Source organism: Convolutriloba macropyga, chromosome 8, assembly GCF_964194025.1.
Source record: "Convolutriloba macropyga chromosome 8, txConMacr16.3, whole genome shotgun sequence".
Taxonomy (NCBI): domain Eukaryota; kingdom Metazoa; phylum Xenacoelomorpha; order Acoela; family Convolutidae; genus Convolutriloba; species Convolutriloba macropyga.
The window spans coordinates 48466093-48494075 of record NC_134475.1 but is presented as its reverse complement, the minus strand read 5'-3'; the positions used below and the strand labels follow the sequence as shown (position 1 = coordinate 48494075).

General features: G+C 34.2%; 1 protein-coding gene across 8 annotated transcripts; it reads left to right on the top strand.

Annotated features, from left to right (window-relative positions):
- LOC142344779 (uncharacterized) lies at positions 1-23989 on the top strand. Of its 8 annotated transcripts, none has more exons than XM_075396709.1 (3): positions 9718-10197; positions 10656-11074; positions 22010-23989. In XM_075396709.1, exon 3 carries the CDS (start codon positions 22652-22654, stop codon positions 23903-23905), a length of 1254 nt encoding a protein of 417 aa, XP_075252824.1. In that variant the 5' UTR covers positions 9718-10197; positions 10656-11074; positions 22010-22651; the 3' UTR covers positions 23906-23989. The 8 variants fall into 8 exon arrangements, with proteins under 8 accessions (XP_075252831.1, XP_075252830.1, XP_075252824.1 ...); XM_075396711.1 differs by lacking the exons at positions 9718-10197; positions 10656-11074 and adding exons at positions 11096-11185; positions 11860-12061; XM_075396710.1 differs by lacking the exons at positions 9718-10197; positions 10656-11074 and adding exons at positions 11098-11185; positions 16225-16492.
- Positions 23990-27983: the final 3994 nt, after the last annotated feature.

Below are 27983 nucleotides of genomic sequence, written 5' to 3'. Positions count from 1 at the left end.
GGTAAACTGACTTCAGTCAGGTTAGCTATTCTTTTTCACTAGAACGGAAGGATTTTTTTAAAGATATTTCCTGGTAATAAAAAAGTTGTGTCTAAAAATTAACACGACTTTTACAATGTGACTGACATTTTAGCTTCTTATACTTTGTTAGTTACTGACTTATCACTGCAGCTCAATCAAGTACAGTAGTTTGCTATCTCAAAATGTAAGTCAATAAAAAATGTATCTCAATATTTAAGTTAACCTTTATAAATATAAAAATTTGCAAATTAGATTTTATAGATTAAAATTGGTCTTATCAGATTTGACACGAAAAAGTTATCTAATTTATTATCTTTGTGATCTACTGAAACTGCTGTGCAGACATAAATTCATAAGGTGAAAGTCAAGTCGTGGAGTTTTATAACCCCCCGCTCTCTCTTCCTCTAAAATTTTCGAAGAAAAATTTAATTTTTTTTTGCGATTTCACTTTTGTGTGATAAAAAACATTTATGTACAAATTGATCCTGTATTTATTAGTCAATGATATAGCTCGACCGAAATTTTTACTTTGTTAAGTAAATTTTGTTGGGGGCGGGAAGACGGGGGGGGGGGGTAGATGAGGACCCAATGGGTATCGCAAGTTTTGATATTGTTAGATTCTTGACATTGTTAGATATTTGTTTGATTTTGATGACAACTTAATATTTTGTTTCAAAGTTTCAAAGTGAAAAATCTGTGTAAATCAATAAAACAGACGCTTGAATTTTTGTAACTGTAGCCCTCAAATTGTCATTCATTTTAATCGATAAACATTTATGGATTGCCAATTCGTTTTTCAAAAAAAGCTGAGCAACTACGCTGAGCAACTACGCGCGTTTACTTTGATGTTTGTGCTTTTTTATGTTTGGGTCTTTTATGTTTGTGTTTTTTCTAACCAATCGATTGTGTATAATCCCAATTTCCTAAACCCTCTATAACTTAGAACCTCAAAATATTAACGGTTCAAATTAATGTTTTATATTTCGATCCGAATAGAAGATTTTCGTTAGAGCTATTAATTAAGAAATCCATTTTTTGAAATTGATGATGCGCAAAAATCGAAAAAATTATCAGCCATTTTCTCACCTCTTTTTGCTCGGATTTTTATATTTTAAAAAAATTGACAAAGGAATTCCTTCTTCAACTTGGCTCTAGATTGTTTTCAAAGAAAAATAATTCCTTTAACCATGGGGGGAATTTAATGATACTTCAACGGAGCAAATTGCAGTGATGAGTTCAAACAAAAATCACTAAAAATAAAAAAACAGTTAAAGCAAATTTTTTTCTGCAAATGGCTTAAGTAACAGTTATTTGCCATTCCACAGTTGCTTAGAAAATGAGAACGTTTTGCAATGTAGAAAAAAAATTTGTAATATTTTACCAGAGTAGTTGAATCCATCAAGCTTCCGGAGGTTGGTGGCGGAGCAAATCACCGCTGAATCAGTCCAGAGACATTCTGTTTTACAATATGGCCAGTACTCTGTTCATGTCGCAACCTACACTAGCTAGTCTTAATTTTTGAGTAAAATTTACTACATGAAAAATGTTATGTTCAGCTTAACTGCCGCCAACAATGTTTGCCTTATTTGAACTTCCGCGAGGTTACTTTTAACATTTAGTTTGTGTATAAAGTCGTAACCACGAAGCTAAATGGCTTTGTCTTAATTGCCTACGAACTTGCTTAAGTATCAATATTGTGTATACTACTATAGTAATTACAAGTTATAGACTACCAAAGTATGACGTTGTTCTGCTCAGACTTCATTTTGGGTTAATAACAATTTCAGATACAGCCTGGGCAAATTTTATGAACTTAATATAATCATAATGAAGGAAACTTAAAATAATCTTAATGTAATCATAAGACAGCTTTTACTCTGCTGTATGCAGACAACACGCGAGGAGAGCGAACTCACACAAACTTGCATTCGAACCTATGTAATCACAGGCTATATTTGTACGTTTGTCCTTAATTACGCTTCTGCACTGAACTTAAGCATAGGATGACATACTTATTCCGAATGTGAAACCCAATGACATACTTTTTCATGATTAACTAGAGCAAGAAAACTTTAATGTGAAAAGTACTGAACAAATGTTGCAAGTGCATTTCACAAATTTGTAACTGTTGTTTACAGCACACCTAAGAGCACTTTTTGAGCCGTGTACAACAATGTTGTCAAGTAGACTATGATATGAGCAATTATGAAAAATCCCTACTGATTGACAATTGCGCTAAAAGAACAAGATCCTACCCTGTTCAGAAAGTTCGATAATCTTAATGGCTATAGTTTTTATATTTTTTGAATTGAGTTTATGTTTTTTGAATCAATTAATTTCAGGGTTTCTTTTAAATGTTTAACATGATACTCATTTTGAGATTCAATGAAGGGTCAAGAGTCTATTGAATCCAAAGGTGCTAAATCTCTGATAGGAGCATAAATTTTTGAACAACAATTTTAGAGCATATCAATTACCACCCTTGCACAAACTTGGCCCTTCAAAATTGCAAGTGGCTGTTTTTAACCAAAACTCGCTGCTAAAATAGAAATTGTTTTGTTTAGATTTTCTTGCATTCCTTTTAAAGGAGATCAAATGATGATATGTCTGCATTTCTTACGAGTTCTGTTGTCAATTTTGAACCTTTTTACTGAGTTTGATTATTTAATGTTTGGTTTATTTAAAAATAGTAAATAATACGAAACGTTTTTGTGAATATTCAATTTTATCAAAAATTGTGTCATAGTAGAAAAAAAGTTTGTGGTTTTTCCAGCATCAAAGGAAAAAAAAAGATTTACGCAGAGCTGTTCCAAATGCAGACTCAGCAAACACAAGTTCAGATTTTTTCTGACTAGTACTTCTGCCATTGCGTTGCCTGAATAAATTTTCAAAAATTGGTTCATTGCGGTAAGTGACTTTATAGTAAAAATCTCAATCTTTCTTAACCTCTCTTTATTATCAAAATCTCTCAAAACCTTTTGAACATATAGGCTTAGAAAATAGATTGAAAATTTGCTGCGGCATTCGCTTTGAAGTTTCTAGCTGAAATTCTAATTTTTGACGTTATAATATTTTGCCAATTCTTACCAGTAGCGTAGTCTTTTTTTATAGCTTAAATGATGAAACTGTGCACCCAAAAGCCAACCCTTTAATTAAAATCTTGGTTCCAGGATAAAACCCCCTATGTTAATTTTGAATTTCCCATTTGATAAATTTTTCCTTTGTGATAATTTTATTCCGAGTCCAATGGCCCGCGAAGCATAATCGCGATCACTAAATGTGCACTTTTTAATACCCTAGCGCAAATTTAATCGTTATCTTGCAAGATCTTGCAAAATAGTTGCAAAATCCTGCAATACGATGCATCGTCTTCCAAGATTTTTTGGAAGATCTTGCAAGATACACATTCTTCTTGCAAAAATATTGCAAGATACCCATTCGTCTAACAAGAATCATTCAAGGTAGCCATTTTGTATTATAAGAATCTTGCAAGATAGCTATTTCGCTTGCAATAATCCTGCGAAATAACTGTTTTTGACGCAAAAAAATCCTACAAACTATATTCTTAATCTTTAGCAAAAAAAGACGCACTATATACCTAATCTTGTGTAAAAAACTTTGAACGGTTGTGATTTGAATGTACACGACAAAAGAAAGCACAGGACGAAAAAAACATAAGCAAAATAATAAAAAGTCATCAGAAAAGAGTCCTTTCCATTTTCGTTTTTCAAAAGATTTTTTCATTTCTTGATTCTCTTCTTTCGTGACATCCTGATTTCTTGATTTTTCAGGGTACTTGGCGAAGAGAATTCTTTGGCGATGAGGGTTCCCTGGCGAAGAAGAAGGTGCTATAACATAAATAAGTCTCATGCATACGATATCTCTCACAAACGCACACACACACACACACACACACACACACACACACACACACAGACACATACACATATACACACACAGTGTTTTTCCTAGGGGGTTCATTTTCTATCTAAAACTAAGTGGGTGTTTTTCTTCTATGGTTTTTCCCGAAGACGGATCATCTTTTTTATACTATACATTTCTTTTTATTTTTATGCAATGACTGACGCTTCAATTCAGTCATGCGCAGGGATCTTTCATTCAGCGCAAATATAATGAAACTTAGCATTTGCAGAAAAAGGAAACATTTTGAGCTCAGATTGTAAAGAGGCTTCTTAAGAGGAAATCTTAGATGCTTGTGAAGGCCATGTGGTTCCAGAACGGCTGGTACTACTTGATCGAAAACAAAGGGAGGGCAAAAGAGTCGAAGTGCAAGACCAGAGCATTCCTGAAACGTGCTCAAAATATTCGAGAGACGGCTGATGGTTTTCAACACTATAGTACAGCCCCGTCAACCAGAACAGTCAATAAATATTAATAAATGTTAGTGTCCTGCCGGACTGCTAAATTTCTATCTTTATCCAGTTGTGGAACTATTGTTTGCAAAGAAAAGACATTAGTTATGGATAAAAAACAATAACAGACAACAGCAAAAGTTAGCTGCAATAAGTTTTTTTACAAATTATTTTACTTCATTGTTTTCTCATAAATAGTAGTCAAAAGAAAAATTCAATAAAAAATTGAGTGCAAACTATATCATCGGCGTTTTAACAAAATTTTTCAGTATGGCTATCATGTGAAAAGTTAGAAAGTGAAAAGCACGCCGTGATTTTCTGAGCTATAAGATAATGATGTCTGCACGGAAAAAGTTTAGCTCTTGATCAAATTGCGAATGTTTCCTCAAAATTTTTTCTCAGTTTTAAGCAAAAACCAGCCATCGACTACGGATTATGCAATTTCTGTGCGCGTTATTAGATACAAAATGCACTGAAATCATTGTGTTGTCCACGCAATTTATCTGAATAATTTTGCGACCTCGCCACCCAGTGGAGGGGGTATGGAACTATATGCGCAACTTGTTTGTTTTCTGTCAATTTTGACTGATCATTTTTTGATGCAGAAACAGATGAGTGGTATCATGAAACAGCCCGTTGAGCGCAGATCATAAGAATGGGAGGCTTTTCGATTTAAAAATTTGTAATTAATAGAAATTTTGGCGCTAGTTCTGATCGCTTTTTGGTTTCTTTTGGCTTTTTGAATAATTTAACTACTTTTGCCAAACTTAACCGGCACCATAAAACAACCTTTTCAATTTAATGGCTGCACAACTATTATTGCACTTATTGAAGGATGAAGATTTGCATACTTTTGGCCACTTTTTACTATTTTTTGTATATTTACAAGAAAATTCCCATTTTCCTGAACAAATGCACAAAATCAGTTGTTTTAGCTCTTTATCTAAACTTGTCGAAACAAATGTTCTTATAACTACTGACTTATTCTTTATTAAATTTTATTCAATTTGCACTGACTTTTTGACGTTCTTGTCAATGCGAGATTTTCTTTAGTTTTTTTATACAAAATTATATACCAGCTCATTTTTATCAAGTAACACTGTTCAGGCAATATCAGCAAACTTTTTTACAGTGAAAACATTCTGATTTTGACTGGCTTTAAAGGGCTACTTATTAATAGCCACTCATTAGATTCCAATTTCTAGATTCCACTGAGCAAGAAAATGACATCCAATTCAATTAAGTAAATTCCTTGAGCAAAAATGAGCATCATTGATTATTGGAATTTATTCTTAAACTACATTTGGAATTTCATCACCAGAACACCCAGAAAAATTTTAATATTTATAAAATTGTTGAAAAAACAAGTAATTGGAAACGTACAGAAAAGGGCTGTGTTTTTAATTTTTTGGAGTGATCTTTTTAGTAGTTTTTTTCATTTAGAAAAAATCAGGCATCCTTCGTTTGTAAAGTGATTACTGTGATTATCAGTTTTTGATTTTTTGGAACTCATTAAGTCCCTCTGAATCATTTTATTCAGATTATTTTTCGAGACTTTTCAGATAATAGTGGCTATTGTAACAATTTTTCACAGTGTCCATATTCTACTATACCACATCTGTGAAATTGTTTTGCATTAGTTGAAGAATTTTATCCTTATTAGCTGACTGCTTATTTATTCATTTTTAGCTTTTTTATCCATTTTTTTTTTCGTTTTTCCGGGCAATTTTCCATTGTGCTTTACCACGCAAAGCATTATATTAACATATTTTATTCTATGACAGGGTACCTGCGGAGTATGTGGGAGTATATGAATCTGATTGGTTTCTTGGGGTTTATTTTGCGTTTCGTCGAATTTCCATTTCTTTGATGCAGAGGTAGTTAAAATAGTTTTCATCCGTCTTCGCCACTCTCTACTGAATTTAATGCTTGCAATTTGAATTTGACTTTGTAGTGGATTGCAAAAGAAACACTTTTCTGTTAGTCGCAAGTTCTCTTTGTTGTTTAGGAGAAGAGCTAGGAAACAACAGACCCAAACTAAAATAAATTAATAAATGTTTCCTCTTAAAAACCAATTTAATTTATCATATAACGGTTGCTATAAAACGTTGAAAAAAGAACTCAAAAGTTCCCGAGAGTGCATATGTACACTTTAGATACTTCACAGTTTATCATTTTTGACTGATGTTTGGATAGTGATTCCAATAATTATGTCAACAGATTTTACTTATTTTAGCTTTCCTAGTATCTATCATTTAAATTGATATTCCATATCGTATGACAGATCCTCAATAATTTGGGGTACTCGACGGCTGCTTTTTAATGTCTCCCCCTTTTGTTCAGGTGGGAAAAAGATAAGATATTAACTACTACAGCAACAAAATAGAGTAAAAATTAATAGTATGTCTCAATTAATTAGAACATCTTCATACAATTTGCGTTTTCACCCCAGTGATTCTGGAATTTTTATCGTGTAAGATCTGATAAGATCTTGCACGATAAAAATTCCTCTTATCAGAACTTACACGATAAAAATTCTGTTAAGAGGAATTTTTATCGTGTAAGATCTGATCAGACATCTTATAAGATAAACATTCCTCTTATCAGAATTTTTATCGTGTAAGATCTGATAAGACATCTTATAAGATAAACATTCCCCTTACCAGAATTTTTATCGTGTAAGATCTGATAAGACGGAATTCTTATCGTGTAAGATCTGATATGACATGTTTTAATTTTTTCAATATGAACGTATAACGTAGTCAAGGTCCTATGAAAGTAAAAAAAGAATCGGTCAGCCAACCAATTATGAAACAAAAAAATGCTTGTTGATTCTGTTTTGGCGGCAGTTTTAGTGTGAGTCTTAACTGGGTACTATGGCTAAACTCAGCAGTCCAAGATAGTTTTGGTCTTTGAACAAACAATTTCAGCCTAGTTTGATAATCACCGCTTCGGAGAAAGCCCCTGCCACTAAAATAATCTTTTTTACAATATCTTATAAGTCTTACAAGACAGTATAAGATATTTTTCTCTTTGTTGCTCTGACACTTAAGTGTTACATGTTGTAGCATTTCGGCTACTGCTTGAGAGCAACGCGCAATTGTCTTCAATATGAAGAATATACCATACTTCAGGAATTTATAGAAGAGGAAATTTTTATCGTGTAAGATCTTGTAAGAGGAATTTTTATCGTGTAAGATCTTATAAGAGGAATTTTTGTCTTGTAAGATCTCATAAGAGGAATTTTTATCGTGTAAGATCTTATAAGTGGAATTTTTATTTTGTAAGATCTTATAAGAGGAATTTTTATCGTATAGGATCTGATAAACGTCTTATCAGATCTGATAAGAAGATGCATCCCCTTACAGGCTATTAGCAAGATGGTTTTGTCAGAATTTTGTCAGATCTTACACGATAAAAATTCCAGAATCACTGGGGCAGTCAAGAAGAAGTTTTATATCGACTGGATGCACAATCAGAGTGTTTGCTAATGCAATTTTATTGTAATTTTTTCTAGCTGCACTTGATGAGGCGTTGAAAGCGTGACTGGAGTAAATTGAGAAACGAGAACAAGAACAACACTCGAATAAAAAAATGACTCAGACTTCATCTGACATCCCACTCAATTGAATAAATTGCCTGGTTAATTCGAGAAAATTTTTACAATCTTTTATCACAAAACACTTGTCCTGAAAGAACAGCGTGAGACACTTTCGATCAATGAAAATAGAAGAGGGGGGGGGGGTTTCCGAGCGTTTTTTTCCACAACCGCCAAACACTATAGATTCAACATCTGTTAACAATATTCTAAGCAAATTTCCGCAAGTTGTGCAATCTCAGCAATTGTTCTTTAGGGAGCTTTCATTACAATTATTGTAGGGTCAGTAACTACTCAAACAACAAATGGCGCACTAGGCATCAAAAATCCAACAAAAACAAAGCAATATCTTTCAAATATCTTTTTAGTAGTAAAACACATAAAACTGAACTAGATGAAAATTTTTGGCGGTAAAAAGAAATATGGAAGCGCACAAAAGCAGGAAAATGAAGCAAAATAGAAAAAGGGAAACGATTAAAAAGTCACTTTTGCCAGAGTTTTGAACAAAAAATTCTTCTAGCAAGGAAAATTAGGAATTCTACATATATGGATGAAAAAATGCGTCCTCGGGTGCTGAATATGGAAAAAGTCCAAAATTTATATTTTTTAACTATAAGATCACTCCCACTCATGATCAAACAATTGCCTCGTGGTATGTTGCTTATAAATGTGTTAACAAAACTAATCCTTATAATACCCCCACATATGGTTATCTTCCAATTAAATTGACGTAATTTGACCAGCATTTCCTGAATCTGTTCAACTGTTTAATCTCTGGTTGTTCGCGTGTAATTGGGTTCTATCGGATAATGGTTTGTTTTGACTATGTCCCGTTCTGGGACTAGGACAGTAGATCGAAAAACAGGAAATCGAAAGTGATATTTAATCGATCGGGGGTTTTGATTCTTTATACCAAATTCCCACTGGCCGCTGGGGTATGGAGAATTATATAATACCAATAAAACTTCCAGTTATCATAATAAGTACCTTTTCAGTTGCAGTCATTTAGAATATGGCATCACGTCTGAGCTGATTTTGCATCAGAGGTCCCAATTTTATGAAATTTGACCACTTTCGATCAACTATCTTTTCGACTTAACTGTCCCCGCTCTCTTTATTTCAAACCGGTCTTTCTCTCTCAACCGGATCTAGGCTTCAAATCGGCGCATTTTGATCAAATAAATCCAACATAAATCTGCAAATCCCTGCAACTGTTTTGCAAATTTCCATTAAGCGCCGTTGCTTCAATTTTTCCCTCATAAATGTGGGAAAAAGCTGCGTGTAATTCGCCGCACTCTTGTTCTTGTTCGCTCATTTTCAGCCTAATATATGCAAAAGCTACACAATTACATGGCCACCATGTTATTTCTCTATCTCTTCTATTTTAAACATATACAGACCTTCAGCGTGGCATATTTTGTCTAGTCGGCGAAGTTATACCGTGTGCTTTTAATTCCGTGTAGACCAAAAACACCTAAAAATACTCTTCTCTCTCACTCTCTCAGTGTGATCAAAAACTGACCCGTTTTGACCAATTCTGTCGCATTCGGATCTTTTGACCGAACCGGCTATATCGCCTAACATGCCTGAATGTTCAAGAGGTTATCATAAAAACTTTCTTTCGAAAACTAAATTTTTAAGTTTTTGCGAAATCTGTTTAAAGTTTTTTTTATACCAAAGTCGCTGTTTTTCTTATTTTGCGACTATAGATTTTATATTACGTTCTTATGCGCTAAACATAGATTCCCAAGAAATCTTAATAAAACCTGCAGCCGAATAAGAATCACTAATTTATTGAAAGATAGTAATTTAAACATCCACAAATCCATTGACTAACTTACATTACTATCGCAAACTTGATACCAGGTAATGAAATATTCAGCATTATCAAAAAAGCGCGAAAAAACTGAATTTTAATAACAAAATCTGTTACTGGGCAAATTTAAACTCTGAATTTCTGTTCTTTGAGCAGTCGGCAAAGTAGCGTTTTTTTTCCTAGGGGATTGAATTTGTTCAGCCGTCCGGCAGTTAAACTCGACTGTTTGAGCGGAGCAGATTTTTTCCCAAATATCCCGAATATATACTATCGTTCTATCTATAGATTTCGCTCTCTGAAATTACCACAGTGAAAAGGAGAAATAGTACTGCTATATGTTACTGTTATACACCTTTGCTTCAAAATTTGAAGCACAAATATAGACGAATGTAGTTTGATTCTGATACTTTGAATTTGGTTGAATAATAATAATCTTCCTTTATTTTTCTTTATTCAGGCACCACACAAAGACGCGCCACGTGATAAAATTTGATACCTTTTGTTCACTTTTGATAAACAAAAAAAGATTTTACGCTGGTTTTTGGCTGGAAAAAAACACAGGAAGTGAAACAAAATATGTTTTCAATTTGAGCTTATTAAACGGTTCAGTTGTTCACGACGTCAATTTTTATTAGATGACACAAAAACAACAATTAGTCCTAATTGAACGAAAATTTAATATTTTTAAAGAAGAGTTTTTAGCAGTGATCTTACATTATTAAACTACATGGTATATTTTTGGGAACTATTTTTATTTCAATTTGTCTTAGCTACGCGTTTGAAAAAAAATAGCTTCCTTACCGATTTATGAATTGCGTATTAACATTATTTGATCAATTACAATAAGTTTATGTTGACAACAATCCTAAAAGCAATTCTTAATTAAATCAATTGCTACCCGACAAATATTATCTAATATTAACTCGCTTTTTGAACTCAGAATTTACAAAGTAAGCGCATTAATCGTTCCCTGAATCGGTTACAGCAGTACTGCTAAGGGCATTGAACCTGGTTTTCCCCCGTAACGGGAGCTACCGTTTGCCTTTTTCAAACAATACCCTTTATGTGCTGTGTACACAACGTTTAATTTACCTATGTGATGTAGTATTTGCTTGGTTTAAATTATATATATGTTATATGTATATTATATTCCGTTATTTTCATCGAGCACACCTTCTTACACGCGGTGGGCTAAAATGTTAGAGTACGGCGAATAGAACCTCGTTACAATTTCAACGTGAGCTCTCAACGGCCTTTGAATTGATGGTAAGTATTATGGTACAGAAATCCATACGCGTGGATGTAAAATACTCTTTTTCCTTTTTCTATCTCCTCTCGTTATCCCCGGCTGTGTTTTGTCTTTAATGTTGAGTGTTGGTAAGCACACTCCTTATTAAAAATGAAAGGGGGAAATTAAAACCGGTAATATGATATCCGGTTTGCCATCCAAAAACTTACCGTAACATATCTGGATCAGCTCTCTGGTTACCCCCCCCCCCCGTCCCCCATCGTATTATAATTTCAAGTCGCCTTCGTTCTACGTACCTAACCCCACTCCCACACCATCCCCTCTCCCCCGTCCCCCCGCCCCCAAAAAAGAAAACGAACAGAAATCTACAATACACCCAAACAAATACGTTCTTATGTCGTTGGCGCCTCCGCTCAAAAAGTGAACATATGAGGGGAAAATGTGTTTTTTTTGGTGCATGTATATATATATATATATATATATATATATATATATATATATATATATATATATATATATATATATATATATATATATTGGGGGGGGGGGGTGGGGTTGGGGGTGTTGTATGTGTATGTGTGTGTATGTGAGTGTGTGTGTGTGTGCCCGTGTGTGTGTGTGTGGGGGGGGGGTTGGTTTGAATATAATTTGCGTATTACTACCACGCATGCATAAATTACGTCGCGTCATTTACATTTGCGTAAAATAAATTGTTCAGTTGTTGTTCACAACAAAAACGACCAAAATAGCACTGCAGCAGTTAAATGCCAATATACACCCCCTGATTTTTATCTCACATTAGATTGTGCGTCACTCTGGGAGGGGGAAACTGTGACTTTGATTTACGCTGTCTTCTACTGAAGCTTTCCCCCACTTACACGGGTTCAATTCGCTTTCTTATTACGTACCCAAATTAGTTGTTCCTTTCATCGTCCGCCTTTCCATATTGAGGAGCCAGACACTTTGAGAGGCTAGACATTTTGCAAAGTAGTTTTTAAAACCAGGTAAGATGATTACTTGGAGAAATATATTTCACTGCCGCGAGTTTTGATAGGATTGATAAAGTAGGCAAATAAAATTTCCGAATGTTTTGACACTTTTATGAATAGATGAGAGCGTTTTTTGGTAAATGTTACACGAATTATTGAAACATTTTTTGTCACTTTTAACTCTATTCGATTTCTTCGCCGAATTCTTTGCAAACTTGTTCTGAAAAACACCGGATACCACTGCTTTTATTGTACTGGAGCTAAATAGCATCATTTTTTTAATTGCTTCACTTTGATTGGCTCTAAAAAAGTTACATCAAAACATTTTTTTCTTTTTTGGAGAAAAATAAAAGGGTGTTCAAGTTGATTCAGAAAAAAAGAAATGTTATCTCTACTGGTTTTACAGCAAGTGTGATAAACAAACAGTTCATTATTGCTAGATCGAAACTATGTTCCTATAAGTTACCGTCGTTGTATCAGAAGTTAGCAGCCGAACCTGGCTCATTTAAACTGGCCACTCTAATTAACAAAATGTCAAGGCGACTATGTGCTCCGCCCAGAATACTCCAACATAACTCTAAAGCGTGTAAAAATTTTGCAAGGGCCCAAAAATTAGTTGGGAGAAGCCCATGTCAGAGAAGTTGTGACATTTTTTTGTCATAAAAGTTTCTTCGGGTTTTGCCCATTTTCGAAGTTAGGAGGACTAATTTTTGGTGGACATACTAGGGAAGTGGACACCTTTTTAAATATCTCTTCAACTCGCTTTCAAGTCCGCTGTTGACTTGTTGACTTGTCTCAACGCCCAACGGTTGGGGCAACTTTTCTCAATGGGTACGCTTTTTCAAAAAACACGCTTTATTCTGCAGTTTTTACTTAAAAATTTATTCCAAAGACCTCGAAAACATTATTTTGGAGGAAAAAATTATGAAGTCACGCACCGGCTCTTTTCTGTTATTGCCCCCCACCTTTATATGGCTAGTCTATTTGAACCCCCAAAACTAAACTTCGTTTCTAGCCTCGTAGGGCGTGCGAAAGTAACACAATATCACCAAGCAAGCGTCCCGTTAAGTGGTTAATTGCTGAGATTATCAAATCACTTTTGCGCGGAATGAATCTAAAGAAAGTAGTAGATATTTGCAAAAACAAATGGGAGACTATTGGCCTTGATCAAGAGTTCCAAATTATTCCACAAATTCGCTTATGTCTTCAAGGTCACGAAATGACACTCTCATTTCACGAAAAAAAAATCAAAGATGGAAAATGGGGCGATGGCTGCATTATTGAAATTGACCAAAGTTTGTTCTCGAAACGAAAAGCCAACAAAGGAAGAATGTTTCCTCAACAATGGGTTTTTGGTGGCATATGTCGAAAACGAAAGATGTTTTTTATGCTCAGTCCCTGATAGATTCTCGAAAACTCTTTTGTCATGCATAGAAAAATTTGTGAAGCCAAAAACTATGATCTACTCGGATTTTTGGGCTGCTTACAAGGCTCTCGATGGCCACTCAAGTTATTTTCATGCTGACGTGAATCATTCCAAAAATATCAAAAATCCGGACACAGGGGTGCATACGAATAATATCGAATGCTTATGGAGAGACGCCAAGATGAAAAACAAAAAATGTATGGAACGAATAGAGAAATGATAGACAGCTATTTGTGTGAGTTCCTCTGGAGGCATTATATAAAGAAGAAAAAACTTGATCCTTTTGAGAGCATTCTCATGCAAATACGGGACTACAATGATACTGTATTGTCTAAATTGTAAGCGTAAGAGTTTTTCAATGTATTTCTGGAAACAATTCATTGTTATTGTCCATCTTGGGGGGTGCAAACAGACTTGGGGTGGTGGGGGGGGGGGGCAATAGAAGAAAAGAGACCAAGCACTTTTTTGAAAATTTTTGTATTTAATGAAACTAAAGAGAACAGAAGTCATCATTTTTTCCCTGCCTTTCGAAATCTCTTGAAATCTTTGCAGATAAGTTTTAGATGAAAAAAAACTAACATTTTTTGAAATTTATTCCTCAATTGTTAGCAAAGACTTCACAGTCTGGAAAATTTTTCACAGAATCGAGTGGATGATTTTTCAAAGCAATTAGCCGTCAGAAAAAAATCGCACAAAAAAGAAACCGCCGAAATAGAGTTTTCGACAACTTTAATTTATTAAAAAAATTTTCAATGCAATGAAAAGTTTTGCTGCAAAATTGTTCTTTCTTTCGGTTTTGTGAAACCAATTTTTGAGCATTATCTCCAGCGAGCCTAGAAAAAAAGCGGAACTAATATTTCTCAAATTTTAGTCACCTTCATCTTCAGAACAATATAACACAAAAACAACTGTCTGCTGTAAACAAAATTTTGTATCAGATGTAAGTGACCATAGGACAATTGTTAATAAAAAAAGTTTTCGAGTTCCTTTTTATCTGTGCTTTTGTTATCATAGGATTCCCCTAACTCAATTTTTTTTGAATTCCCGTGGAACAAGTTGATGCAGTTTTCTGTGACAACTCGATTACGCGTTTTTCTTTGGATTTTTTTTTCAAAATGTAATGAAACATGGTTGCTATTTTGCCGAAAGAAATTGGCCGTATTTTATATTTTGGTAATTAATCAAAATACACGCAATGGATCCTGACGGTGGAAAGTAGAGAGCGGACTAATACTTAAGGTGGCTTTCGATGACACATAATTATTCTTGCAAAGTATTTTGCTTTGAGCTATGAATTGGTGGTTTGAACGACGTTGCAAAGGAACGATCGTTTTTTTATATAATAACAAGAAGTTTGAACCAATACAGCTGCAGTTTTTATTTTTTCTGCATAGCAGATTTCAGGAAAGTTAGGACAAGTCAATTTTTTCCTGAAATAAAAATCTATAACTGGCAAAAAGAGTATTTTTGAACTTCTGTTGTGGTCTCCTCAAATTGGCTGAAACAATGTATTTTTTCAATGGAAACGTAACACTAAAAGGAACAAGACAAATTTGCAGCAAATTTTGCACAGATTTAAATATGGAAGGCACATATCCGGAACGAATTAGAAAAAAAACTGCTAGATAAACCCCCGTGTTGCACAACTTCAAGATCTCATCCTTCATCTCAATTGTTGCCCAATAGCTAGTTTTTTAAAGATAACCATGCATTGCAAAACTCTTTTAAAATCTTTGAAAATGGATCGGTCTTGACCAGTGTAGCTATTGGATATCTTCAAAGAAGGTCTTTCGAAGGATATGATTGAAGTTCTCTTCTACCGTATAAAGTTTTACTACAAATTCAAAAATTGTTTGCCGTAAATGATAGCCCCCCTTTTTATTTCTCTCACGTTTGGGAATTCAATGCTCTAGAAGTTTCGATATTAAACAGCTCCGTTTAATGCTTTTTTGGCAAGTAGTTTGTGAAATTACATTTTCATGTGAGTAAAATTGGTGGAAACTCAAATGCAACATTTTGCGTTAACATCATCCTGAAAACATATCCATCATTTTTTGTAACTAACGACTTTCAATGTTCACAATTTTTTCCTGAAAATTCAAACGTAAAGAACAAACTTTTGAATTCTTTTTTTAAAAAATATTAGATCGCGCTAAGTGGACACTGGAAAATGCTACTGGCAACTTCCAGGCTCCCTATTGTCGCTTTCATCCTAACTTCACTTTTCACTTCCATTTTCAGCGTTCTTTCTATTTGTTTTTCCATATAGCCTTTTTCCTCTTTCACTCATATGTTAGCTGTCGCGAATTTAGTGTTTGTCTAAATACATGTTGCAATTGTGCGCGTGTTTGTGCATGTTCGCGTGTGAACCAATTCCCTCTTAACTATTTCACGTTGGTGCTGGTAATTACAGTCGAATGAGTGGAAAATCGAACACAAAAAATGTGGGAAAACTAATGCTGAAATTTGATCTGGAATTCTGACGAAATTTTAGAATATTATACAAGTGTTCCGGAGTCATTCAACAGTTTCCGGAAATATTTTAAAACTTAAAAATGTTGATTAAGACCTGTGTGCCAAGACTGTCCCAAGACTTGACAAGTATTGCCCAAGATTAGGCAGGTTATGGCATGTCCCAACCAAGGTTTGAAATTTTTATATATCATTCACTTAGTTTGACATGTCTTTTCTGAAACTTGACTTTAAAACATGACTTTAAAAAAAACGTTTTCACTACTGGTTGTTCGGGAAGTGTATATCACTGATCATGAAATGATCAAGCCCATAAAAGGGTATAACGTGGTGGCTCCTATTATTATTTTTCTGCTTTGCAATCTTTCGGCTCTACAGGTGTTCCCTTCTCTCTATTTCCCTGTTTGTCCATTCCCCCTGGAGCATTGTTGTAAAATGTCATTCATACGTCAGCTGAAAGAGTTTTACATGTTGCAATTCTGCTGAGTGACAAGTTACTTTGAAGGAGTGCTGTGGAAAAATAAACAACCCTACATCCGGACAAAATGGTGGGTCCCTTTAGATAGACTTTAGCACCTGGTGGAAGTTGTTGGGTTGAGTTGGGGGTGGGTTTTGGTTGCAGGTTTGGGTAGAAGGGGTTTATTTTGCATCATTCATTATCTTGTATAGTAAAATTTATTATAAATTTCAAAACAGGAAAAAATCTTTTTGTGCTTTGGTGCACTTTTTTGCAGTGTACTGGGGCTGAAATTATTGTCTTCGTTTACGTTTTCCCAGGTCGAGGTGTGGGTTATTGATCAGACACATCCAGACAATAATCAGCATTGATCAGACGTCAGCTCTCTTTACACGCGTGCTTGTGTTTACCTCGTTCTTAGACAGACTCAGCCAGACTATGCTTCTATGATCAAACTTTAGTTCAATCGTCCTACTAGCTCATTCTTCCTTATGGTGTTTGGACAAATCAATTGCTCATTAACAAATATGCCAGTATAAAACGTTCTTTTTATTTCCGTTTCATTTTTTTATTTTTAATTTTAGCAATCAAATTTGGGGGTAGAAAACTATTTGATTTCACATGAAATATTTATATCCAAAGATATCCATTGAAGAATATAAAGATTAGAGAGTTGTTTTTATTGCTCAAACAAAAAATATATTAAAATCTTCAACACGGCATCAAACTTATGATTTTGCGTTTAAAGGGTTCAATTATTGTGCTAAAAAAATGTCCCTAAAGATTTGATGAATTTCTTGATAATGATAAATATTGTTTTATGGTTACAAGAGTATAATTTTTACTGTATTAGAGTAATGAAAACCGCTGAAAGGTGAATCATTTTTTACAAAAAAGCAAGGAAGCTCGCTTGTGATCGCATGCACATAATATTCCGATCGCACTGATCGATCCACGATGTTGTCTCAATTGTCAACCAATAGAAGCAGAAATATATTGCCTCTAAAGAACTAGTTCAATTTTTGTCAATTAAACCTTAAGGTTCTTAAGGAGGGGCAGACGTCTCTGCAAAAAAGGGGTTCAAACCATTGAGATAAACATTCTCTATTTCTTCAAATGATCACCTGCAAAAAAGAAACGACAGCATAAAATGAGCTCATGCAGAGAAAAATTATCAAGTGAACAACTAATTTTTACCAAAGGAACTATAATGAAAAACAAAAATTCACAATGATTCCTCAATTTTGTTAATTTAGTTTTATTAAACTAACTTTCATATTTAACAAGGAGGCTTGGTAATGTGCGTACGCACATAATATTCCGACCGCGCTCATCCACATTCTTGACTTAATCGGCTACCAAAGGATGAAGAGATCAAAAACATTCATATCCTTCAATAAACAACCAATGGAATACAATGATGTCACGCTAGACAGCGGATGAAATTTTTGATAAAAGAACTACTAAAATAGAACACAAAAAACAAAAAAATAAACATTATTTACGACCACAACTCGATGTCTACAAAAAAAATCATAACAAAGTCAAACTCGCATCAGGTAAAACATAAACAAAACAGCTTAACCTATACTTCATTAGAAAAATATGGGACCGGGTCTCAATGCGACTGATAACAGGTCGACAAAAAGAGAAAAAATAGCAAAAAGGTGCAAAGTTAAAAAATATGTTTCTATTTCTGAAAACAATTAACTTCACAGGTATTAATGTCATTAGATATCACCTGAAATCACAGAAAATTTCATTTATATCTCCAGAGGAAGCAATTAAGACATGCCATAATCCAATTTTCAACTGCGCAAAGTTTTATAGCCAAGGGGCCTTACGATTATTGTTATAAATCAAAAAGAAAACAAAAATCCTCTAAAATGTACAAATATAAAAAAATCTCAAACATTTTATGAAGTCTCGTAGTAAAATTAGTAACAAAGCCGAGCATTAGAAATTTGAAGCGAAAACCGTAGCAGGGGCTGATTTTTGGCTCGCTGCAAACGGGTTGTGACCTGTGTTTACAGAGACTCAGCTACAATTTGACCGAAAAACTATTTCAAAAAATGTCGAAGCTCAAAAACCCAAATATGTTTTGCAAACGAATATTTCAAACGTCATAACAGATTTAAGATTTCAACAAAAAGCGATACATCATTTCGCATCACCCCGGGAAGTGAATTGGGCCTGTTAATAGTGAGACCACGTCAGGACCCCACAAAAGAACAAATACATAACAAACAAACAAACAAAGAAGCCAAAATTTCAAACAATTTTTACGACATCACACTATTCAAGGCATTATACTTACCTGCAAGACGTTACCTGCAAGAACTGTAAATTAACCCTCATCCTAACATCAACAAGTCTTGCCTAAAAAGGACAATGTAGACGCGACAAAAAAAGAAACCCAAAAACTGAACAGTATAGAGATCTGGAAATTTTTTTTGAAGATACCTGGTCAAAGCAATCCGTCACAGCGTATAACAAAGCCCAATAATAATCATCAAAAGAAATTAAGATTTCTTATTAGTGAGATTGAGTAACTTGGAGACCAAATTGAAAGTAAACAGAGAAAAATGAAAAAATAACCTTTTATAAAAAATTTAATTTGAAAGTCATTAAAACAAACAGCTATAAACTGAAATCTTTATCTAGGTGGAGTTATACGTCCCGGGGAGGGAATTGAGAACTATCGCTATCAGTTAAATGGCATACAACAAAAAAAGGAAAGACAAACATAGAAAAAACAACAAAAGATCCACAAAATTTTGCGAGATAGTTCGGTCTCATCCCAAAAAGCATAAACTATTCAACAAAAACTATTAACCTTTACAGATAAGCATTTTCCAACGCTGTACATTTTTTCTACTATGCTTTCCTTCAATTACATTTGCGAACATTGTGATAATTCGAGAAGGAAAGAAAATGGACTCATAAAAAATGCAATTATTATCAAAATTGAAAATGAAAGAAATATTTGAAAACGCGTAGTCTCCAAACAAGGAAAACTTTAGATGAATGTAAAACCGTTTCCAACAATAATTCTATTACTCACAGGAAACTGGCTTCTGCCTATTTTTACTGAGTTGGCGCCCGAATTGGGAGAAATAATATACAATATTGGCAAAGTCCAAAAATTCACCGATGTTTTCTTAACAAATATATACAAAGTCATAACAGACATTAGATAACAAAAGAAAGAAATGTCTAGATTCATCTATACCTCCTGACAAATTATATGCGTTTTTGGTTGGGGACACTTAGTCATTGGGCTACAAAAAGTATAACAAAAGAAAGCAAAACTCAAGAAGGCTATAAAATTTTTACAAAAACAATTAGTCAGAGCCATAAAACCATGAGCTTAACTCTAAAAATATCTTATATTTTCGTTGGACATCACTATTGTAAATAGTATATGTCATTAATTGAGCCCTGATTCGAGATTCCTGTCAGGAATTTACATAAAAAATTTTACATAGCGGAAATGTTTTGAAAAAAAAAAGGTCGCGCCCTATATAAATCTATAAAAATTTTATCATAAGGATCCACGGAGAGGTAATGATTGGCCCATATATTGCTGCACCTCTAACAAAACAGTTAATTTTTCAAATGATTTTGAAAAAGATCAGTTGTCAAACAAAATTTTTCAGTTTGTCAAAAGTAAGTAATGCTTTTTTTTTGTAATTATCAATTTTAAATTTGCAAAATACTTGCAAAATAATGATCCAGAAGACTCTCAAACCATCGGGATTACAACTTACTTTTTTCTGAGTTCAAGAAGAATTCGACCACAGTTTTAAGCTGTCTGCTTTCAGAACATTTAAAGCACGTGGGCTAAACAAAAGCAATTGTGGTCTCATTTTTAGCAAAAAAGTATGATTTTTGAAAAATTTAGCATAAATTCTAGCCAAAAAACACGGATCGAATAACTCAGCAACCGTCCTCTATCTTTAGAGATAAAATCAATAGCAGTACGGTTAACAATTTTATCATGTTATAGCAAAATTGACGAAAATTTGGTCAAAAATGCTGAAATTGTGAAAAAAAACAACAATTTTTCACATAAATTTAAACCTCGATAACTCCCTATACAAAAAATGAAAATTCCAAAAATCCTTTTTAGTCTATATTCTATGCTGGACTGGCTTTCTAATGATTCCACTCACAACTCTCTACAATGATTATATCGTTCGGCCAAAATTGACTGAACAAAAAAAAACCCATTTGAGTATATAGTTTCTCCCTCCCCACTCAAGTGGGGATCGGAACAATAATGAAAATGAACGTTTTTGCTAAGGAAGACCTTTTTTGTTCTGAAATTTAATGTGTTTACTGGCGCTTGTATCGATGATTTGAACTCATTAATATTTTACCATTAAATTTTTGTTCTTTAATTCTATTAAATTGTCTTTCTTCTGGGTCAGTGATATGTTTGTCAAGTTACCATCGATTCCAAATATGCTCTGATTATGGTTGCCAAGAAATTTTTTTGGGCCGACTTGGGAATAACTTCATATTCCGGCTCACAGTTTGTTAGTTAACCTAGAAAAGTACAATTTTTTAAACTGAGAACAATTATTCTTTCTGGGATCATTTAGAAGATCTTGATTTCATAGAGGGGCTACTCTAGAAAACACCATTCCGTCCAGAAAAAACGCCTTGAGATCTCGCCAATGAGAGCAATCATGCAAGTGTTTATGAAAACTGATGGTCTTGCAAACCTTTTCAGGACGGCGGTTGCCTAATAATAATGATATAAGAGTATCGGAAGGTAATCACCGGTTTTCGATCGGAGGTATCAATTCTGTGCTGCTCATACATGAAAATTTGGGTATTATTGAGGGATCATATACAGTTTCTTGTATCCCGGAACTGAGCTCTTAGACGCTCAGTTTGAACTTTGAGAAGAATTCTGGAGATTCCTTGTTCGATTTGACCACTGCACTCTGTTTACTTTTACCTTAAACAAATCTCAGCTTGAAATTGAATGAACAGCTATAAATTATCTCAAAACGACAGTCGGAATTAATATCCCAAAACAGCGCCACCAATGAAAACTGTTACTTCAGAACACAAAAGGAAAAGGGGGAGGGGTGTGTTGAGGGTGCTAAACTGGGTAAATTTCATAGCTCGGTTGCGTTATGTTCAAACGAGGTGTATTGTTAGTTTGGGCAAATTAAAATCAAGCGATTCCTATCGTTTTATCTTGATACTTCTCAGCTAGACACCATTTAAAGCAAAATTTGAATTAGACAAAGCTTTGAAATAGTCTATATCTATAACATATGCTATATATTGAATGTGGTTTGATTGTGTTTACAAAAGAAGCATTTACGGCTTTTGACCTCGTTTAAATGGATATTTCGGAGTAATTTGAAAGCCCCTTTATCAGGTGAAATGGCATTTAGTTATAACGTAATTGTGCATTTTGCAGCTTAGTTTAAACGATTGAGATAAAAACCAACTAGACCCAAATTAGCTCGTTTGCTTAAGAAAACGTTCTCTGAAGTTTCAGACCTCTAGACTAACAACTTTAATTGAACCTTAGTAGTATGGTGTCAATTATCCATTAACTTAACGTTTCATTTTATTGTTTCAGTTAAACCCACGAACCTTCAAAGTTGCAGACCAAAGTATGCGGATGACGGTTGCCGGTCTCGAATTGATGTCTTGAACCCTAACGATATTTTGATCTACACCGCGACTACTTTACCGACGCCTCAACTGATCTATAAATTGATGCCCAAATTACTTCCGCCGTTCATTAAATCTTATTGAGCATTTAACCTTCAGTTGAGTCGGAACGCATAATAAGTAAATTCGCAAACGCCGAATATAATAACAAACATAGAAATTTGTTATATTTACTTTGATTCCACTCTCAGTTACCTGTTTTTTATATAATTTATTCCGTTTAATTAACTCCGCCAATCAGCACTCCAAATCAAAAGAGTTTTATTTACAATTTTGGTTTCTAACATTTTCGAACAAAATTCTTCTAATATCAATTTACCGATTCGAGTTTTAGTTTTATCAGCTCCAAGCAAAATTCCTTGCACTGACAGCTCAAAAAGAGAAACTTTTTACTTTTACAATTAATTCTGTGTTCAAAGTTTCAATTAAAAATGTTATTGGTTTTGATTATTCCAATGTAAGCAAAAAATTTAATGCTAAATTTTTGTTTTCCCCCAAAATAACGAAGACATAAATTGTTAATAATTGTCGACTGAAGCGCAAAATTATGCTTCACAAATCAGAAACAGTTACAAGAAATCATTTTCTCATTACCGATTTCTCGTCATCTAGTTCCGTTATAGTTCAAGATTTAACTTTTGCGAGCCAGATATTGATCTTTATGCTATCCGAATCCAATAGCGTCAACTCGTCGACCAATCACGTGTGTGGAGCTCTTCACGCCGACTTGTCAACGACTAGCAATTACGTAAAATATTTCAAAGAGAGGTTTGAACGTTACGTAATATCGAGACATGCGTTGTTCAAATCACGAGACCCGAATACTATCGGGATCCGAAGATGTTTGTCGTTGAACGATCACAATAGTCTGCAAAATGATGCTTCATCTCGTCTGATGAACCCGAGTCCAAACTCGGGCAATAAACAAAACTCAGGTTTTTACAGCACGTTACCCAGACCTACTCAAAAGCGACCTTTATCCTCTAAAACTTCCCTGCAAAATTGCCCAACTTTGACCAACTCCAGTGAAAATTGTCAACCAAATGTTTCAAATTATAACAAACCAGTTTTTACCAGAGCTCTTTCTTCGGAGCGAGTTCACGTGAGACGGTCTTCCATAAATGGTCAGTTTTTGCAGTCGTTATCTGATTTGCATAACCGAAGCTTCTCGGCTACACCCACGCAGCCAAATATCCTAACTTTAAACCAGAAACCGAAAAGTAGCGAACCTAGTAACAAGTCAAGTCGTGAAAACTCAGGGCCCGATTCGGCAGTTAAAATTATGCCCAGACCTCAAAATACCCTCGGGGTAACCCGATCACTTTCGTTACATCGGAAGAAATTTAACCCAAATAGTTTGCATGTCGAAGTGTTGTCGTCGCGTATTCGGCAGACTTCCGAGTGCAGTGCAGTGACAGATGGCGACTCTGGAGTCGTGTCCGATACGAATAGTATCTCGGAAAACACGGCTTCGGGTGTCGGAAACGTCTCGGCACATAACCCGACTCATATCAAATCAAATGCAGGCAGCGACGCCACGTTAACCCCGAACGATACTTTAAACACTGTAGATTTAGAGCAATCCACACTTGAGCGAACAAAGCCGAAAGTTAAATTGGAAAACATGCGAGTTGTTTTATTCCACAAAGATGGTCTAATTTTCGACTGTTTTATCGATCTGCTTAGAGATCTACCCGATGTTGAAATTCACCATTTTCCACTAATTCAGGGAAAAAAGACGCGCATAATTGTAAATCATAACTGCAATATAGATTTCGAAATTGTTCACTCGTCTAGTTAATGTCCGCTTAAACTGTGCACTTACTTGTGGCATTATTTGTATAGTTTAACTACCGTACGATACAAATTAATGTTTGTTCAATTGTCTTTTGTTAATAAATCGGTCACGAAGGTAATTTTGTTGACTATAATGTTTTGTCTAAAAATCAAGGCATTAAATATACACCAAAATCATCTCTGATTGAAACATCAATTTGATCTTTGTTTGATCTTTTTGGGTTGAACTAACGCTAAATCGAGTGATTGCATGTTTTAAGTTTCTTAAGGCAATTGTTAAGGTAAGTTAGAATAGCGACAACTTAAATTAGGCACCAAAAAACCAGGCACAACTATTCTTCCCTTACGAATAAGGCTAGGGTTTTATTTCCTCAAAAGTCATATTGCCAGCTTGCCAAGGACAGGCTGGAGTACCTGATCTCATGATAGTGTTTGAATTACGTTCAGAACAACAATTATTCCTGCATTTGTTTTGGCCAAAATAGATCTACACACGAGACAAAAACTTTTCTGACAAATTACAAACATTTCATGGCTCTTATTATTAAATTCAATCTCTAAAAAATTTCGAGAGGCAAAGACTTGACAAGAGAAGACCATATAAAAAAATTGCTATAAAATTGCCATTTTTAATCATTTTAAACCGAGTGTGAAAGCTAAATGTCGAATGAAAATATAACAGGGCAAGTCCTGAAATAAAATCCAAAGGATAAAATGAAAAACTAATGCAAATACTGGATCTGACCACCAGATCAGTTGAACAAAGCCAGCCAAAAATAAAAAAGTCTCAAAAGAAACTAAAAAATATTAAACAGAGTAAACAGAAATATAATCGTTGCTAAAACTCTTGAAACTTTTACCATGACGACCAAATTTGATTGCATTCGATAAACACGTTAAAGCAAGCAAAAGCCTCGAAATGGGTTTTTTGGCCACTGAAGATAGAAAAAAATCGAGAAACATGAGAAGAAATTTTAAAAAATCAAAACTTTTAAATTTTATTGAAAGTTTCTAAATCCTCCGAAACTACTATATACAAAACTAATGTTTGTCCGTTGAAAAAGCACCCTATCTGCAATTAAAAAAATTTTTTGCGGAGCCTCAAAGATAGATAAACTGTGAAAATGACGACATGTTTAAAAAATTTAAAATAGCGCATTACCTGTTTATCCCGTTTTGAAAGCTAAAAGTCACACAAATGGGTGAAAAACTCTTCGAAAACCCCACACGAATACAATTCAAATCCTTTGAACTGTAGAAAAAACGTATTTCATTCACTGTGGATTAAACATGCTCAAGATTCGAAAAAAATGTTAGAGTCAAATTTACAGTTTGCAAACGTGGTGTAGTGAAATGCCCTACGCTCACTTAAATGATTATCATAATCCAGTGCCATAAGATTGACAAATATCTCATAGTGCACACAGCAGGACCCCCTGACTTGAACATCGTTCTCTATATCAAGTGAACAAATTACTAAGTAGTTTTAAAAGACCTACTGTTTTGAGAACACAAAATTGATAAATGAATGTCATCATGACGTGATAAAATCACGCCATCTTGAGAATACCAAAAACGCATTGATACACTGACAATTTCAGAATAAAAATAAAAATTCGTATCTCTATCTTTGCTTAAATTTCGACTTTTTGAGATAATTTTCTATTGAAAAAATTCTTTCTAAGCTAAAAAATATTTAGAAATTGGCATCAATTTCGCTTTTGAGGCTAATTCAATCTCACTATTTAACAACTCTTAACTTCCCTCTAAATTCGAAAAGTAACTGAGACCAAGTCAACTTGCGCTATCTCAATATTATTTAACTCGTTCTTTATTGTAAATATATCTGTTAACGCTCGGTTCTTATTTAGTTCTATTTATTATATTTTTATCAAGTCCTCGTTGTATTCAACTTCCATCTTTTACAGTCAACTACATATTTCTTGCCCTAACATTTATCTTTGTCAGGTAGCAACATAATTGGGGTGCTACTTGTTGTAGAAACTCTATAGAAAGTTTAAAAAAATTCTAATGGGAAACTAGGCCTAAAGCTGCAAGCGCACAGCCTGACTTTGATTAAAGACAACTATCTCCTTTCGGTTCATTTTTATCTGATGCAGCCTTAGAATTGTCTTAAAGTGAAGTAGCAGACACTGCAGAGTGCACTTTTTTTTATAAGATGGAACCATTGAGAGAATTGAAGATGGTAGAAAAGAGTTTACATTCAGTCTAGAAAATGATCCCATATTTAGGGAAGAAATTGAATTGCTATTGAACTACTTGCATAGAAATAGGACTAGTGTATGGCCAAAGAGACCAACAGGCGTTCAAGTTGATGCTGAAAATTGAACAGGGAGAGAAATTTAACAAAAACAACGCAGCCAAGAAAGTTTTGCTTCTGCTATAAGATGACGAAGACCGCAAGGTTTGAAGTGTAAGGTTAATCAAACGCTAAATGAAGTCCCCGGTATAGATTGAAAAAGAATTGTTGGTTATAGAAGAACACATAGTCAAAATTTTGCCATATCTAGTGAGCTTACAGGATTAGACAAACTGAAAAAAATTGAGAACAAGATTAACGACTCTACCAATTTTTTCAAAGGCAATTCAGCCAACGCTATGAATACTACAAGAACAAGAGAACCAAAAATAAAATGTCGAACCAATAGTAGAAGATATTGTAAATGCTGCAGAAGAATCGGTCAATAAATTTGTAGGTGCAGAAGGAAGGAATTAGATGATGGTATCAAAACTTGGTCCTAAAATACAAGTGGTGGCTATTTGAATCGAAGTCCTACATTCAGTAACCACGCTATCAAAAACAAAACACATGCTTCAGAAATTGCGCCATAAGGTTCATTCAACAATATTAGCGAAAATTAACTCAAGAAAAAAAAACGTAGAAGGGATAAGCGCCATCTGGAGCAACAACCACTACATCAACAGCAACCAAAATATAGCACCACTTTCTATAGAGCTCATAGAAGTACAAATTTTCTACAACGACTAGCAAACTCAGACAACAATCAACAACAAAAAATTTGGGTGAAGGAGACGATTTTTGCGTAAATGCCATCACTTTTTATTTTCCTTTGATCTATCGAAGTCTCCGAGTGCTACTAATAATAGTAGCACTATATCAAGAATAAATCTTGACTTGTACCACTTGGCCACCGGAAACACTTAAAAAATAGTGGTTTTGGAGTAGAGTTCAACAGCGACGCAGGATAGACATGTACTTTCGACTTGTACTAGTAACTTACTCTAGTAAATTTTGGACAAGATGTGCATTAAACAAATAAAAAGTGCAATTCAAAAATTTGATTTGAAAACATACATGCTTTGAGATAGAATTATTAAAAAAATTTGAACTTGACGGTAGAAATACATTCCCACAAAAAATGTTTGTTTCATAAATAAGTTGGGGAGTGGCTTTTGTCTTGTTTTCTTGAAAACACTTCATTGATATACTCGCCGTAGAATTTAATGCAGAGAGAAACTTAATCTGCTAATGCTCACTTGTATATGAAAAGGATTCACCATACATACCTAAAAAGGAGGAAGAAAAGGATATTCTATATACGACGTAACTGATAACCCTATTCTACGAGACACTATCAAAAATTGTGCTGAATTTAATAACACAATACCAAAGGAGAAGGATAATTTTGCAGTTAGTTTCATACTAACCATATTATAAAATAAATTACAAAAAAAATCAGCATTTTTAAAACAGTTCTTCTTGTTAGAAAAACAGACTTTGGCGTTCAATACATACACCATATCTAAACCAATTCCGTCATTAAGAGATTACTGTAAAACCAAAAACAGCGAGTCTGGCGAAATAATCAAAATTAAAGGAGATGATAAATCATCAAATAATCCAGGTACTATAGCTAACCCCTATGAGAAGCCAACATCTGATACAATCACACACAACAATACTTGCTGTAATAAGTGATCCACTAGAATTAACCAATGTTGTCTAGTAATGGTGAAGTTTACTAATGGCTCAGACGTAATAGGTTGGAAAAAAATATCTTCTCTAATTGAACAGATCTTTGAGAATTCTTTGAGTAACT